General features: G+C 44.2%; 2 protein-coding genes across 2 annotated transcripts in view; both read left to right on the top strand.

Annotated features, from left to right (window-relative positions):
- Window positions 1–928, top strand: part of adamtsl1 (ADAMTS like 1) — a 142,053-nt gene extending 141,125 nt beyond the window's left edge. The window contains 1 exon segment of the mRNA XM_033018247.1: window positions 840–928. Coding sequence (XP_032874138.1) covers window positions 840–928 — 89 coding nt within the window.
- Window positions 929–8,345: 7,417 nt separating this feature from the next.
- The window catches only part of LOC116971572 (nipped-B-like protein), an 85,203-nt gene continuing 75,918 nt past the window's right edge, over window positions 8,346–17,630 (top strand). Inside the window, exons 1-3 of the mRNA XM_033018806.1 lie at window positions 8,346–8,366; window positions 8,960–9,206; window positions 12,763–12,824. Coding sequence (XP_032874697.1) covers window positions 8,346–8,366; window positions 8,960–9,206; window positions 12,763–12,824 — 330 coding nt within the window. The remainder of the gene's footprint in view (window positions 8,367–8,959; window positions 9,207–12,762; window positions 12,825–17,630) is intronic.

Raw genomic sequence — 17,630 nt, 5'->3', positions numbered from 1 at the left:
AGTATGCATCATTAAGTCAAGTATCAATATATTATCACATGAAGCAGTGACATTGTCAAACAGCCATCACACATGTGTGTTGAAGGGGGCATTTCAGGAGGAGATTTCAAAGTGTTACCTGGCTAAAACCTGGTTACCAAAGGTGGGAATGTAGAGGCAAATGTGAGGGAAGTCTGAGGATGAGGATCAGAGCAAAGAGGAAACTCCTAATGAAGGAGAGTAGGAAATAGAGGGCAGGCAGGGAGAGAGGCAAAGCCACGGAAGTGTACAGATACAATGATGAGCCTGAAGAATGATGTGTTGTGGAGCAAGAGTACAATAAGTTTCAGTGAGGAGAAGGAAGCTGGAGAAATTGTTGTGGGATTAATTGAGTTAACTTGTTGCTGCTGTTAATAAAGCATTGTCTTCAAGTGATTATCTATCAATGTTGCACAACAGATTTGTCATTGGATAATTAACAGATCCCATGGTGCAATCAAATATTTTCTTTGTGTGCTTAATTATTGCCTTTGGAAGATAAGATATTGCTGTTGGTTGATTATATATTGCCACTATCATGTAATGGCAAAGGCAAAATGTTATCAGCTGTTTATTTTCACCACTGTCCAATCAGTGCAGATGCAGAGAAGTAATTGCATGATTGCATCTTGAAGTTTCAAATCTTACAGTTCCTGGTCTATTAAGAAAGAAAAAATAATTTTCTTCAGTGAACACTTGAAGTCAATCCGATCAGACAACCCTAGTACATTAAACAGCGTTTGACAGGAGACCTTGTCTGAACATATGGCTTCCTCCTCTCTTTCTCAACCCCCCAGTTCATTTATTTGTTTGGTTTACAGAGAAACTCCCTGTGGAAGCAAAGCTGCCGTGGTACAAACAGGCACAGGAGCTGGAGGAATTGCTGGTTGTTTCCGAGGAGCCTTCGTGAGTGTGATGGAATTTTATTCTCTTCTGTCGGCAGAACCATCAAAGTCAATAAGATTGAGGTTGTTAAGTCAGTTCTAATACTGCCTGCCACACAGATCATGCACTGATGGCCTGATGTGTGTACACAGCCATGGACATACAGGAAAGGAAAGTCACATTGCATCTACCAAGAGTGGGTTTGCTTTTCATGTTAGCTATTTCCCCTTCAGCAGTGGCTGTACATTACCAATTAGCTGTCTGTCTGAATCAGCCAACTAACACAGCCTGACAATCCCATCTGACCCCTCAAGATCCACTGCTGACGTTTACGCTTTAGCTTCTGGAGGCAGAGATTGTTCGCTGAATGCCATTTACTTTCCGGTACATTGCCTGGGCATGTTTTGTACCTGTCTGCGCCTCATAGTCACTGTCAGCAGATGGTTCAGTAGTTTTATCCATTCATTGCTCAGAATCTGGCCATCACTTGGAAGGCCAGCATTATTGTCCATCCCGAAATGCCCTTGAGAAAGTCGCGGTGAGCCACCTTCTTAAAGCGCAGCACTCCTTTAGGTGCGAACACCCCTCTGTGCTGTTATGGAGGGGCTTCCGAGATTTAATCCCAGTAAGGATGAAGGGCCAGTATTATATTTCCAAATCAGAACAACACTTAACTTGGAGGAGAACCTGCAGTTTGTAGGTGTTCTTAGTGTCAAAAATATCCTCTCCGGTCCATTGTGTTCTGTCTTCCTCTGGTATGTGATGAATCACCAATCCCAGCTAGACGGCTTAACCCTTATACCTGACTGACCAACTTCCAAGTATCAGTCTGCTTCATGTTTTGGGCAATCTGTTGGCCTAAGGGGAACATTGGGTTTGGGTCTGCTTAGGATTGGAGGAATCAAAGGTAGAAGCACAGGAGTGGGGGAGCAGGGGTGAAGTTGGGCCTAGTCCACTGTTAAGGATTTGACTCCCATCAACAAGACACACTGGGTCAATACAACACCTGATGAGAAAGATGGATAGGGATGGCAGGGTTGATGTTGCTGGGGATATGAGGTCAGCAGTGATCCAGCCTGCAAGAAGGACTTGGAAAACAAAAACACCCAAAATTGGGTTCAGGGGTCGATGGTGAATCTGGGCTCGGGGAGAGAGATGCAGATTGAAGAAAGGCAGTGTGGGGAGTGGTAGAGGTGGGAGGGGAAAGTGGAAGCTGGTAAAGTTGGGAGGGGGGGGTGGGGGGTTGGTCAGAGACCGATGCTCTGTCTGTACTTTTTGAAATGACCATGTTATATTAACTCAGTCCACACACCAGTCAGATTGTTCATACTCCCAGCCTCTACGTCAAGTTGCCAGAGAGTCTGTTTCCTGTTGAGATATTTTCACTTGGAGATGAGGTGGAGCAGGCTGGGTCTGGGGCAGCTGCTCCATTTCTTTTTTTTTGTGCTCTTGTGGTGGTGATTCTCAACTCCAAATGTCCCATGTCAGCTGTAGTCTATGGTGCAGTCCAGACAGATTGAGGAGAATTGTTCCTGTTACATTTCTGTTACATGTCCCTGTAAAAGTTGAGCATGGCTTCCTATACCCTCAGTGAGAGGCCTTGTTCAGGGGGAAGGCGATTACTATCCACCTCATTTGGAAACCCTCGGACTACCTTTGATCGGACCTTACTGGTTTTACCTTGCACTAAACGTTATTCCCTTATCATGTATCTGTACACTGTGAATGGCTCGATTGTAAACATGTGTTGTCTTTCCACTTACTGGTTAGCATGCAACAAAAGCTTTTCACTGTACCTCGGTACACATGACAATAAATGAAACTAAACTACACAAGTTTGAAATTGGTTATTATCCCTCTCCAGAATGAAACATTATGCCATGAAACAATTGTCATAAAAACCCTCTCAGGGGGGTATGCCTGTGTTGAGGATACATTCCTCATGACTAATTTTTTCTCTGCCCTTGATCCTTTGTACATATCTGACCAACCCCCACTCCACCCCACCCCTAATTTAATGATGGATGTATCAAAATGTTTGTCTTGAAAATATGTACATCTCCTAAATGAGGTTACACGCCAGATCCAGCCCACACCACAATCACAATTCTGTTCAAATGAAGAGTCCTGCTCCGGACCGCTTGGTCTACATTACGGCCAAAATTGTAGAATGTATATGTTTTACTCATTGCCTACCATTGGGGAAAATTTGCAAGAGATTATCTGACTTCATTAAGTTACCTTGAAAACAAGTCCCTGTATTAAAGGATCTGTAAGGATTTGTGTTTTTAAAACCAGTTACTGCATTGTTAGCCTGCCCTAAATGTAAATTCCTTCCCATTCCCTGTTTTAGATTTGGCATTTTATATTAACTTCTTGTTTTACGTGGGTTTATGTTCCCTCTTTTAGCTGCAGCACACATCATTTCCCAATTAGGGGGCTGAGAGCATTAGCATGGCTGCCAGGCACTGCCTGTTTCACTCAAACCTCCAGCACTTGCAACAGCACATTCCTTATTGAACCATAACCATTGGGCAGGTGGCAGGCACTCACTTCCTGTTGTGATTTAATCCATTTCACCTTGGAGCACTCTAATTCCAAGAGTCCTGTGCCACTCGACTCGCTTTCATAACAAGGCTTCTTTCCTCTGAGTGGCACTTATCTAACTTGCGTATGGAGATGCATCCACTGAAGGAATCGCTCTTCATTTTTTGACCCGACAGAACGCTGTGCTTTACCACACACCCACATCTACAAGAGTCATTCTATTCTTCAGGAGTAATTTCTTATGGTTATTTTATTGACTAAGCAATTTGAGCATTTTTGCTCGGTTACAGTTTTGGCATCAGCAACAGAGCCACGCCAGGCTTCTGTGCTTAAAACATTAGACCAATGTTTAAATCTGGAGGCCATATGTGGGATCTCATTAGCTTTTAAATGCTAGTGAAACAAAAAGATCTTCCTTGATATAGTTGCAATTAACAACGAGGGCGGCACAATGGCTCAGCGGTAGTTGCTGCCTTACAGCACCAGAGACCCGGGTTCAATCCTGACTATGGGTGCTGTCTATATGGAGTTTGTGCGTTCTTCCTGTGACTGTGGGTTTTCTCTGGGTGCTCAGGTTCCAAAGACCTACAGGTTTGTGGGTTAATTGGCTTCGTTAAAAAAGGTTATAAATTGTCCCTAGTGCTAGTGTATGGGAATCACTGTTTCTGCACTGTATCTCTAAACTAAACCAAAAAAACAGCACTTTAAGTGGTAAACATCCCTCTATAATTTTTTGCATTTACATGGGTGTGTTACAATTTTGCTGCCATTAACATTGTGTAGTAACAATAATGAGCATGCGAGTAGCAACAAGAGTGGGGAGTGGATATAAACTACTTCTACACAAGAGTGATTTGTGAAACTACAAAAGTTCAACAAAATTATGAAGTAACAAGTTAGTCTCAATAAATGTTCATAGCAACAATTTGTAATTATTTGCAAAATTATTTTAATTTTGATTTCAACCAATTTAATTGGAAAACTGCGGAAGTGGTTGAACTGACCCAATTAAAAAATGGTCTCCACATCCTGACATTTCCTTCATCTCTCCCATCACACACACTGCGTTACCATACACTCACTGCGTCAATTTCTCTCCTCCCTTTTCTTTGCCTTCGTACATTTAGACAAGTAGGTCAAGAATAATTTCCAGCAGTGTAATAGACAACCTATAAGGTGATGTCTCAACTTCATAAGGTGGTATCCCTCTTGATCAGTATAAGAGGCATTATCGCTCCTTGAGTCATGTAAACCAGGCCAGGGCCTGGAGACCTGCCATAATATGGAGTGCAGGAGTGTAAAGGCTGCAGCAAACAACCCCAATCCTCACAGTTAAACAGGCCTCGTGGGATGACTGTGTATACCCCATCCCCAGCCTGGAAACTGTTCTGAAACATACCCTCTTATCTCTAAAAGTCTGCTGCTGGAGAGAGGGGGTGCCCAGATGCTGGTGGTCTTTTTGTGCAAGTATGCATCTGTGTCAGCCATGTGCCTGTGTGTGGGGCTGTGGGGGAACGAGGCTGTATGGGTGTGGATGTGCAGGAGCTAAGAGGGTCAATTGTTGGGGATTGGAGGGGTGGGCAAAACTAGATGTGGGTGGTATTGGTTAAATGTACACCCCCTGCCTGGCAAGAAAGTGACAATGTAATATGGCTGGTTCTCTTTTGTGCTTCCAGTGTCTTTGTGATTTTACTTTTTCTATCAATGTGAAGATAGCCATGAAATGTTCTGAAATGTGCTCTCCTTTCACTCAAATGCTTTGTATTAGTTTCCAAGAAGCCTAATGGATATTGTTTCCATAGTTTCCTGTTTCATTTCATGCTGTGTAATGGAGCATATTCTTGGCTCCCATGCCTGCTTTACACAGAGTGCAAATTGTAATGATTAAGTATTTTGAGAATTTTATTCCAATGTTAATTTCACTGATCAAACCCCAGAACCATTAGAAGTAATTTTCTGTATTCAGATCAGAATACGGATATTAAAGTCCAATCAAAAATACATCCTAAAAGTATACCTGGTTGAGTTAAGTTCTTTAAAAACTATTTCAGGACATTGATATAGCTTTTACTAGTCAGCAAATGTATAATTAATAAATTCTTATCACTTCCTTCACCATAACGTGCATCATGACAGAATCAAGGCCTTTCTCATTTCCAGCACACACACAGACAAGTGAGTGTACATACACACACACAAACAAAGGAATTTCACACCCATGAATCTGCAGTAGATTGCAGTGCAGTGAAACTCCACTTTCAATGGCTAGTGCTCCGCTGTTTCTCAATGTCCGGAGTACTGGTCGATTTGAGCATGAATTAATGAGAAGATATTCATTGTGTTCACATCATAAGTGGAGTGGTCTTGTTCTGATGTCGGAGAGTATGTCCCACAGTATCAACCTTCCATGCAGCATGAGCTGCAATAGGCACAGTGGGCATTGGCTATTGCTGGAATGTGAGTTGAACAAACACACGTCCTGGAGTTGGGTCTCAGAATTGCTGTAATTTTTTTGTGGTCATACTTTGTTACTGCTCTCTCTGAGGCAGATTGTCAATGGAAACCAGAGCAGAAAAAATACATTGCCCTCAGCGGCTTCTTAAATAAGTTTGAACTGCTTCCAGTCTGGCTTTGTAACTGCACCTCTACAGGTTAGCAGAACTGGAGTCAGTTCACAGGCTGAAGCATGGGTGAAGTTTTTCACTGTATAATGAGGTTCCTTAACCCACCCCAGATATTGAATAGACGCTCTAAAAAGTTGCATTCATTAAAGAATATAAAGGTTTTAGTGGATTTCTATGAATTTGATCTTTAAAAAAATGCTATGAAAAGCAGTAACACAAAATCAGGACTTGTCCTAAATCAAATACCTTTCACAAAGTGGAAAGACCTTTCAGCACACGTCTTTGACACCAGAGGTAGGAATGTTGAGGCTGGAAGGTACTGATCAGAATGGGCCAGGGATGTTGGCTAATCATGTCAGAGGTCATTGCTTGGGGAAGGGCGGGTGTGCATTGGTCAGACAAGGGCTGGAGGACATTGGTTGGGGTGGGGTCTCAGGGAATTGGTTGGACAAGAGCCAGAGGAAGTAGTCCGGCTGGTGTCAGACGGCATTATTTTCTCACACAGTATCTACCTTCCATTCCATCAGCCTGCTGAGAGTAACTACATGGTGAGGTGATACTGAGCAGTTGGAGCTCCAGGTCAGTTGTCAGCTCTCCCTTGTGATAGAAGCTGATGATTCATTTAGATTCTGTGGTTGTTTCATGCCCTCACTCTCATCTGGTACCCAGGATATTTGGTCATCATCCCCATGGCATTGCTTCTTTGTAAAGCTGCAGAATGACTCACTTCATTAGTTGACCACCATCCCATTTCCCCTTGGATTAGAAGGATTAGTCAGTGCCCTTCATTGTCCATTCTGCCACAGGGGCACAGATAGGGCTGCAGCCCTGCTAATGTATCTCCACAGTGAAAAAGGACAAGGTTAGGATGAATTATTTATTGGGGATGTTCAGGAAAAAGGACCAAAAATAATTGTAATTATGGAGTTTCTGTCACCAATCGGTATCCCAGAGTTTAATATACCTAATCTTGAAGACATAGCAATGGAGAGGAACATGATGTGGTCTGTCTCTTTACCTCCCCCCTCGACCTGTCCCTTTACCTCCCCCCTCGACCTGTCTCTTTACCTCCCCCCTCGACCTGTCCCTTTACCTCCCCCCTCGACCTGTCTCTTTACCTCCCCCACGACCTGTCCCTTTACCTCCCCCCTCGACCTGTCTCTTTACCTCCCCCCTCGACCTGTCCCTTTACCTCCCCCCTCGACCTGTCTCTTTACCTCCCCCTCGACCTGTCTCTTTACCTCCCCCCTCGACCTGTCCCTTTACCTCCCCCCTCGACCTGTTCCTTTACCTCCCCCTCGACTACATCCAAGGACCCCGACAGTCTTTCCAAGTGAGACGGAGGTTCACTTGCACCTCCTCCAACCTCATCTACTGTATCCACTGTTCCAGGTGTCAACTCCTGTACATCGGCGAGACCAAGCGCAGGCTCGGCAATCGTTTCGATGAACACCTCCGATCAGCCCGCCTTAACCTACCTGATCTACCGGTTGCTTAGCACTTTAACTCCCCCTCTCATTCCCAATCTGACCTTTCTGTCCTGGGCCTCCGCTGTTGTTAGAGTGAAGCCCATCGCAAATTGGAGGGACAGCACCTCGTATATTGCTTGGGTAGCTTACACCTCAGCGATATGAACATTGACCTCTCTAACTTCAAGTAGCTCTTGCTTTCCCTCTCTCTCCATTCCCTCTCCCTTCCCATTCTCCCACCAGTCTTACTGTCTCCGACTACATTCTATCTCTATCCCGCCCACTCCCCTCTCCTGATCAGTCTGGAGAGGGTCTCGACCCGAAATGTCATCCATTCCTTCTCTCTAGAGATGCTACTGTTCCCGTTGAGTTACTCCAGCACTTTGTGTCGACCTTCGAGAGGGAGATGATGGTCTTCCATTGTGGTGTAGTAATATTTTGATAACAGGTAATTATCCAAGTTAGAAACTTTGGATGTACTATGCATTTCATGTGGTCAACCAGATATCAAAAATGTACTCGGTAGGCATCAGTTGTATGACAGTTGGATTGAGAACGTGATCTAGACCGGAGACTTGGGGAGGTAGTGACACCAAGGATTCAGCCAGATAGTTGGGTGATCACCATGATGAGCAGACATGCAGTTAAGGAGTCCCCTGTGACTAATCCCTTCTCTAACTGGCCTACCGCTTTGGACACTGATGGACAGGGTGGCCTCTCAGTAGTTCGCAGCAGCAACCAAATTGGTGGCACCACGACCAGCAGGTTTTCCACACACAGGTCAATGGTTATATGGACCAAGATGCCGGAAGATGTGGTGGAGGCAAGAAGATAGGAAATAGATGGATAAGGGCCTAATGCAGGCAAATTGGATCAACACTATCTATGGCATAGGCGAGTTGGGCTGGAGGCCCCATTCTTTAAGTTTTGTTTAGATTTAGTTTAGTTTAGAATTCAGCATGGAACCTGGCCCTTTGGCCCACCGGGTCCACGTTGACCAGAGATAACCCCATACACTAGCTCAATCCTAGGGATAATTTACTAAAGCAAATTACTGATCTGCACGTCTTTTGAATGTGGGAGGAAACCAGAGCACCCACAGAAAACCTACGTGGTCATAGGGAGAACATAAAAACTCCATACAAACAGCACCTATAGTCAGGTTCAAACCCGGGTCTTTGGCACTGTAAGGCAGCAATACTGCTGCATCACTGTGCTGTATGACTGTATGATTCTATAATGCAGAACCTTATCTGTACACTAAACAAGTGAAAGGTATAATACTCTTTGTTCCATAAAAGATATGTGAAGTGATGATTATTTCTGTGGCTGCCTTCATATTCAATGCCATTTGTGCCCAGGTTTATTCCAGCACCCTGGTCTCCATGCAGCACAACATGTGGGGTTGGTGCCCAGCTTCGGAAGGTCAAATGCCAGGTTCTGCTGCCCTTCTCGCAGTCAGTGGAAGACTTGCCAGATGATGAATGTGAAGGTACCAAACCACAAACCGAACAAGACTGCTACACAGGGCCTTGCAGCAGTGGGGCAGGAGATTATGATCACATGGAGACGGATCGACTGTATGCCAGCCAACAGGATCTGGATGAGTTATATTCCTGGGAATATAGTGGCTTCACGGAGTGCTCGGAGTCATGTGCAGGAGGTGAGAAACTGTCAGTTAAACCTGCTCGACCCACTTTTACTAAACAAGGTTGACTATCCATCCTCCAACAAAAATGTGCTGCTGAACATTGGCAGCTGATGATTCCTCAACCATCATAGCCAGTTAGGCCTCCTACCTACGGTTTTAATTTGCCCCAATTGAATGCATGAATTGCTCTTTAGATGCACTTGGAAGTGAACCTTAGATATGAAATAAGACAGCTAGTTGTACTTCTTTAAGAACTATATGGCAGTTCCACAGAGTGAACTTTGAAACTTTGGCAGTGAGGTATGTGTACCAGCTTTAGGTAACAGAGTACCACAGTTACTGAGGAGATTATTTGTTATGTTCTATCATTGCTATAGCTTCATCTGAAATCAACAGAAAATATATTTTCCAGATAATTTTTAAATTATTCTAAAAAATTCTAATGCAGAATTTAATGCAGTAGTTAATTTACAGTTCTTGTGTAATCAAGAAACAATTCTTACACGGTACCTGTCCCTGTTGCAGTTTGTTTGCTCATTATGCTCATCATCGAATTCTTCATCAGTGCATTCCTTGCATTTTGTTTTCTGACTAGTTTGTTGAGAATCTAAAGAACAAGCATGAATTAGAAGCAGGGATTGGCACACCGCTCCTTTAGCCTGTTCTGACTAACACTACATTCACATCTACCGGCAGTAACCTTCCACTCCCTTCCTCATCAAGAATCCATCACCACACAATGCAAAGGATGTGAGAAAGCTGGAGAGAGTGCAGAGAGATTAACCAGGATGCTGCCTAGATTGCCTAGTTCTGGAGGTACCTTTAAACGGTTGGGCTTGATTTCCCTGGAGTAAAGGAGGCCGAGTGGTAATCTTGTGGAGGGATGTAAAATCATGAGATTAGCAGATAATTAGAATTTTTTCCAGTGATGCAATATCAAAAACACGAAGGTACAAAGTTAAGATGAGAGAAGGGATTTGAGGGGAATATTTTTGCACAGTTGATATCTGGAACTTGCGGAGGTAGTGTAATCAAATGCAAGCACAACATATGGGAAGCATTTTGACAGGCACTTCAATGGGTAATGTACAGAGGGCACAGACCTGATGTGAGTAAAGGAGAACAGTATAAATGGACAATTTGTCATGGATGTGGTTGGGTGGAGGGCCCTTCTGTGCTGTACAACTCCATGATTCCATACCCTCGTCCTTAAAATAATTCAACAGCCCTCTGAACAGGAGAATTCCAACGATTCACAGCTCTCTGGGAGATAAATGCGTAATTTCTGTCTTAAATGGGCAAGCTTTTATTTTTTTTAATTTTAAACAGTGGCCCTTAGTTCTAGATTCTCTCACAAGAGGAAGCATTCTCTCCTTATCAAGATCCCTCAGGATCTTGTATGTTTCGATTAGGTCCCCTCTCACTCTTCTAAATTCCAGCAGCTGAACTCTCCTCATGCAGCAACTCACTCATTAGTAGTCCAGTAAATCTTCTCAGGGCTGTGGTGTTAACACAAGTACATTACTGTACAAGTTTGTACTTGCAATGTCTCCAGAGCCAGACACTGAAACCAAGTTAGCAAGCTGTGACCTCCAGAACGTACAAATCAGGAGGCATGGGTTATGCACTTGGCCTCCACTTGGGGTTTAGGATCGCTTCAATTACATCACATCGCCAAGACAATTAGAGTTTTTGTCCAGAAAACCACCGACGTTTGTAGTCCCTCTTTACATAGGGAGTGTGCCCGGGATCTTTAGCCTCCCCACGGGTGCAATATTTACACTAGAAAGTTACGAAATTAAATACCACTGGCCTTTCTCAGAACTGATGTCATCATCCTTGTAAAGGTGCAGTTCTAAGTGATATAAGTAATGCAAAGAATTGTTGTTTTTTTCTCGAGTCTTCGAGGCCCTCGAGTCTTCAGCTGCAGTTGTTCCTTCTTTACTTTGGACTTTAAAGATACACATGGAAACAGGGCCTTCGGCCCACCGAGTTCACACGATGACCAGCGATCACCCTGTACACTAGCACTATCCTGCACACTAGGACAATTTACATTTTTATCTAAGCCAATTAACCTACAAATCTGCACGTCTTTGGAGTGTGGGAGGAAACCGGAGCACCTGGAGAAAACCCATGTGGTCACAGGGAGAAGATACAAATTCCATTCAGCCAGCACCCGTAGTCAGGATCGAACCCAGGTCACTGGCACTGTAAGGCACCATCTCCATCACCTGCGCCACTGTGCTGCTGTGTTCCCTTTGAGTTGTTACTTTCCTGTTGTATCACTCAACACGGCACAGAACACAGTTTCCCTGCTGGTAAACCCGAGGGCCCAAAACCCAAGCTCTGTGCTTCCACAGCCAAGGTCAGGCAGGACTGCAGGCATTGATGTCTGACCACAAATGTGGAAGACTACCCTCCACAAAAATACAACATATATCTTCCTGGTTCTTTCTTGCTCCCATAGTCCAGCCAGGAGATTCTGATCTAGGTAAAAACAAATCGGAAAACATTTTGCTTAGATGGCGATAGCATGAGGTGTGCAAGACTCTTGTAATAAGACAACACTAAGAGATATTTGTTGGTAGTGTGAGAAATAATGTGACAGTACTCAGGCGTTGTGACTGTAATTACCTACAATGTAAAGAAAACATTAAACATCGGGAAAGGATTGAGCTTTAATGAATGTTCAATACTGGGGAAAAACAGGAAAGTATGATGTTGGTTGTTGGAAATATCAAGGGCAGCTGGGGAAGGTGGGAGGAGTTAAAGCCCCTGTCCCACTTACGTGTCCTTGGCACGCTAATTACGCGACCTTGTGGTCGCATAGAGGCGCGACGGTCCCGCAAAGGTCGCGCGCGATTTAATGCGTACGCGCAGCCGTCTGGAACGCGTGATGTCATTTGAAGATTGACACAAAATGCTGGAGTAACTTAGCGGGACCGGCAGCATCTCTGGAGAGAAGGAATGGGTAACGTTTCGTGTCAAGACTCTGCTTCAGTCTGAAAGAAGGATCTTGACCCGAAATGTCACCCAGTGCTTCTCTCCAGAGATGCTGCCGGTCCCGCTGAGTTACTCCAGCATTTTGTGTCTATCTTCAATTTTATTGGCCCCGCTCTGGGAGTAGAAGTGGGGGGCGGATCGGAACCGCAATGGCCGTGCGCCCCAGGTCGATTTCGGCGATCATTTGCCTGCTTCTGCTGCTGTTGGAGGTGAGACGTTGCGTCGCGCCAGGGTCTTGGGCCCGTCCCACTTTGGCCGTCAGTTATGCGACAGGCTTTTGGCACGCAAAGATTTTGTTCGCTACAAAAAAGCCCCGTGTGATGTCGCGCACAACTACACACCCCTCCGCGCTTCTCAGTGGGACCGGCCCCGCGCGGCCATACGACGCCCGTGCACCTCAACGCGCCGACGAGATCGCGTTATTTGCATGCCAAGGACACGTAAGTGGGACAGGCCCATAAATTGCATGGAGATTACCCTGGGCAAAATTCCAAACTCAGACTTCAAAGTCGGGACAAGGGCTATTTACGCTAGACCATGTGACCATGTGATTGCTTGACAGCAATCAGCCTGATGTCAACTGAGGAAGCTCAGCTGTACCAAGGCCCAAAGAACTACGATCGGGTAGATGCACAGAGTCTCTTGCCCAGAGTGGGGGAATCGAGGACCAGAGGACATAGGCTCAGAATGAAGGGGAAAAGATTTAATAGAATCTAAGGAGTAACTTTTTCACATAAAGGGTGGTCGGTATGGAACAAGCTTCCAGAGGAGGTAGTTGAGGCTGGGACTAACCCATGTTTAAGAAAGAGTTAAACAGGTCATGGATAGAACAGGTTTGGTGGGATATGGACCAAGTGCAGGCAGGTTGGACTAGTGTAGCTGGGACATGTTGGCTGGTGGGCCGAAGGGCCTGTTTCCCCACTGTATCACTCTATGACTCTACTGGAAATCTGGATGATCTAGAAATGACATGCAGGCAAAGGCAAAAGATAGCAGAGAAACATAGAAACATAGAAAATAGGTGCAAGAGGAGGCCATTCGGCCCTTCGAGCCAGCACCACCATTCATTGTGATCATGGCTGATCGTCCCCTATCAATAACCCGTGCCTGCCTTCTCCCCATATCCCTTGACTCCACTAGTCCCTAGAGCTCTATTAACTCTCTCTTAAATCCATCCAGTGACTTGGCCTCCACTGCCCTCTGTGGCAGGGAATTCCATAAATTCACAACTCTCTGGGTGAAAAAGTTTTGTCTCACCTCAGTCTTAAATGACCTCCCCTTTATTCTAAGACTGTGGCCCCTGGTTCTGGACTCGCCCAACATTGGGAACATTTTTCCTGCATCTAGCTTGTCCAGTACTTTTTTAATTTTATATGTTTCTATAAGATATCCCCTCATCCTTCTAAATTCCAGTGAATACAAGCCTAGTCTTTTCAATCTTTTCTCATATGACAGTCCCGCCATCCCAGGGATCAATCTCGTGAACCTACGCTGCACTGCCTCAATCACAAGGCTGTCCTTCCTCAAATTAGGAGACCAAAACTGTGCACAATACACCAGATGTAGTTTCACCAGAGCCCTATTCAACTGCAGAAGAACCTCTTTACACCTATACTGAAATCCTCTTGTTATGAAACCAGTCGAGGCTGGCCTATTGCTCCAGTAGAAGAGTGGACAAGGCTATAATTGCCAAATAACCATACCAGGGTGAAATTTAAACCACGTTTACCCCTCTCAGCAGATCAGGTGACCTACTGAATTTCTCCAGCATTATCTGTTTTTATTTCAGAAGCCCAAACATTGTAGATGTGCGAATTTATGCGGTGGAAGGCAGTTTAGGACCTTTGAAAGGCAAAATCCCGCAGTTCAGTACCACAAATGCAAAAAGACCATAAGAACATCAGTATTCATTTTTAAACAACTGTTCTAAGCTGCCAATGAGCATAAGGTACTGAATATTCTGCATTATTACTTAATAATTATTGAATTCATGCCCTGCCTCTAACAACACTCACAAATCTGAGATAATGAGATTGGAACTTGGGCAAGCTAAAAAAGATTAAAACAAATAAATCCTGAACTTTAAATTGTATTGATTTCAGAATAGTGTGGAGATTCACGAGGTGCTGGTGCCCATAGTCCTGGACCATCAGCCACTGGAAGAGTGGAAACAGGCTACAGTGGGGCTCCATTCATAATGAATTGTGGTGCTGACACTGGCAGCTGTAGGTTTGACCCTTGTGTACAATAATGAATATGACTGTTCACACAAAACCCTGGCGGGGTCGTGAATAATGGAGGCATTGCACGTGGACTCTCCATCAACCACGTCAGAGAGGAAGACAGATTTTAGGAAGAAGGAGAACATCTCAGAAGCCTTAGAGTAGAAGTCTTATCTATAAGAACAGATCTAGCGGACATGGAGAATTTGTGAAACAAGGATGGCATTTTTGTAGGAGGTAGGGTGGGCGGAGATAGAGTTCAGATATCTGTGGGAGTCAGTGGATTTATAGAAGGTATAATTTGCGAGTTTGTCTCATGAAATGGAGACCAAGAGATCCAGAACAGGACAAGAAATGTTGGAGACAGTCCAGGGGAATTTGAGGGCAGGGTGGAAGCTGCATCAGTACTTCAGGTAACTGATGCAGTCATTGATGGAGCAGAGAAAGAATTGGGCTGCACAGAATAGTGAGGGGAATCAGCTTGCCCAAGAACCATTCCATGTAGCCAACCACAGCTGGAGTCCATGGCTACCCCTTTGATCTGCAGAAAGTTTAGAAATCACTGTTGACTCCCTGCAATCCCTTAACACACCACAGTCCCAGTTCCTCCAGGGCTTTGGTTCCTGCACTACCTGTACAGACCTGGTTCATGGAGTCCTTTCAACACACAGCACGTGTGTTGGTTACCGCAATTCCTTTAAACACCCTGGCTCCTGACCTCCCTTTAATGCACTGGTGGCCTGGTTCCTGCACTCCTTTTAACACACAGGTCTTGATTCCTGCTTCATTATAATGCATTGGGATGCAGTGCTTATGCTCCATTTAACATTGTTTTCTGTGCTCCTTTAACACCACTGGGTCCCCGGTGTGCTCAATTTAACACATCAGGACCTCGGTTCTGTACTCCATTGATACACGGACCCTAGTTCCTGTACTCCATTTGACACACGAGATCCGAGTTCCCATGCTACTTTTAACACACCAGGACCTGATTCCTATGCTCCTTTTAAAAACCCTGGGGCCCTGGTCCTGTGTTCTATTTAACGCACTGAGTCCCAGTTTCCTGTACTCATATTAACACACCAGGACCCCTTCCTGTTTTGCGTTTAACACACTGGGTCCCCGTGCTGTGTTTCCTTTAATACAGAAGGACATGTTTCCGTGCACCCCTTCATATGGAGCCCCAAATCTCTTGTTCCCTTTCGAACATCAGAGCCCTATTTGCTGTGCTCCCTTTAAACTAGGTGTTCCCAATGTTTTTCGTCCCGTTTACCCCTGGCAACTTTAATAGCACATAATTGTTATTTCACTTATTTATGAACAACTAATGATAACAGATACCGGTGTACCAGAACCAAACACAGTCAGTCAATGAGAAAAAATATGTACAAATCCAGAATCAAGACATTTACCCCCGGTAGGCAAAATTTACCCCAGTTGGGAACCCTTGCTTGAAACATTTATAATTCCAGTCCCATTATTGGATAACTGTTAATCGTCTGCTCATTACAAGGTAAAAATTGAGATGAATAATAAGCATTAGCGTTTCCAGTGAGGTCTCTATCCTTGGTTTTCCTGCCTGTTCCCCATAACCTTTCATTCCACTACATTCCAATGGTTAAATGTTCTCCTGGCTTTTGTTCCACTGCAGGGAAAGGATGCCAAGGAAAGTTAAGATAGCAATGGATGAGAGGGCAAAGGCTTATAATGTTGCCAACAAGAGCAGAAAGCCTGAGGATTTCACAACCTAGCAAAGGAGCACAAAAATATTAGTGAAGAAAGGGAAAAAGTAGGAAAATGGAGAAAAGCTTAACAGCAGGGTTATTGGATATTCCCTCGATATTGACAAGACAAAGGTTAGCTAAAGTTAAGCGAGTCCCCCACAGACTGAGACTGGAGAAATTATAATGGGGAATAGGAAATTGGCACAGAAATTAAGCAAATATTTTGTATTTGTCCTCATCAAAACACAGAAATCATGAGCAGGAGTAGCTATTCATGTCTTAGAGCCTGCTCCACTTTCAACATGATGGTGGCTGATCATCCATCTCAATAGAATTTTCTTCCTCCTTATACACAACATGTCTTTTGTGTATGGAGACCTCCTTAAATATATTCAGCAACTCAGCTTCTACCACACTTTTGTAGCTGAAAGATTACACAGGTTCACCACCACTGAGTGAAGAATTTCTCATTGCAGTCCTAAATATCTAATCCCATAGACAGAGACTGATTGTAGGCTCCCCCTGCCATGGGGAAACATCCTTCCAATAGTGTCATACTCTCTCTGAATTTTGTAAGTTTCAGTGCAATCCCCTCCCAGTTTTAACGAAGTGAATGTAAGCCTATTGATCCAGTGAATCTTTATAAACAACATTCTGTCTTCACCGGAATCACTCTGGTGACCTTCACTGTACTTAACTGAACAGAGCCTCCTGCCCAAAGTAGTTAATCAAGGACCAGAGGACATGGGATTAAGGCGAAGGGGAACATATTTATAAAATCTGAAGGCTTACCTTTTCACACAGAAGGTGGTGGGTTGTACAGAACAGCTGCCAGAGGAGGTTGTCAAGTGTCAAGAGTGTTTTATTGGCAATGTCCAGATAGAACAATGAAATTCTTACTTGCAGTTCTTACTTGCAGCAGCACACAAATATGTAAACATAGTACCCTGTAAGCTATATAATAAAGAAGAGAGAAAAAGGTAGTTGCGCAGGGACTAGCTCAACAGTTGGATAGGAACAGGGATAGGACAGGTTTGGAGGGATGTGGACCAAACATAAGCAGATGGGGATAGTGAAGCTGGGACATGTTGGCCGGTTGGCAAGTTGGGCCGAAGGGCCTGTTTCCACACTGTTTCACTCTATGACACTTATGACTCCCTCGTGGTAAGAGTCCTTTCACAGGTATAGAGTCTGTCATGCACAATATCTCCGGTGCGATTTCACCAAGGCCCTGCATAACTGTAGCAGAATGATTGGACAAAGGATTTGTAGTTCTTTGTATGTTAGTCAATCAACTCTTAAACTTTAAATGTGTGCATGCCGACATTAATTTCACTTATTTCTCAATCAAAATAAAACCATCTTTGAAATGTATTTATCCTAAGTATTATAACTAAATATAGTCCTTTATTGATCATTGATGTTAGTTTTATTCTGACCTTTACGTTGTCTTTATCCTTACCTGCAGCCTCAAGTCCGTTCAC

Source organism: Amblyraja radiata, chromosome 3 (genome assembly GCF_010909765.2).
Source record: "Amblyraja radiata isolate CabotCenter1 chromosome 3, sAmbRad1.1.pri, whole genome shotgun sequence".
Lineage (NCBI taxonomy): Eukaryota > Metazoa > Chordata > Chondrichthyes > Rajiformes > Rajidae > Amblyraja > Amblyraja radiata.
This window is presented reverse-complemented; position numbering and strand designations above follow the sequence as displayed.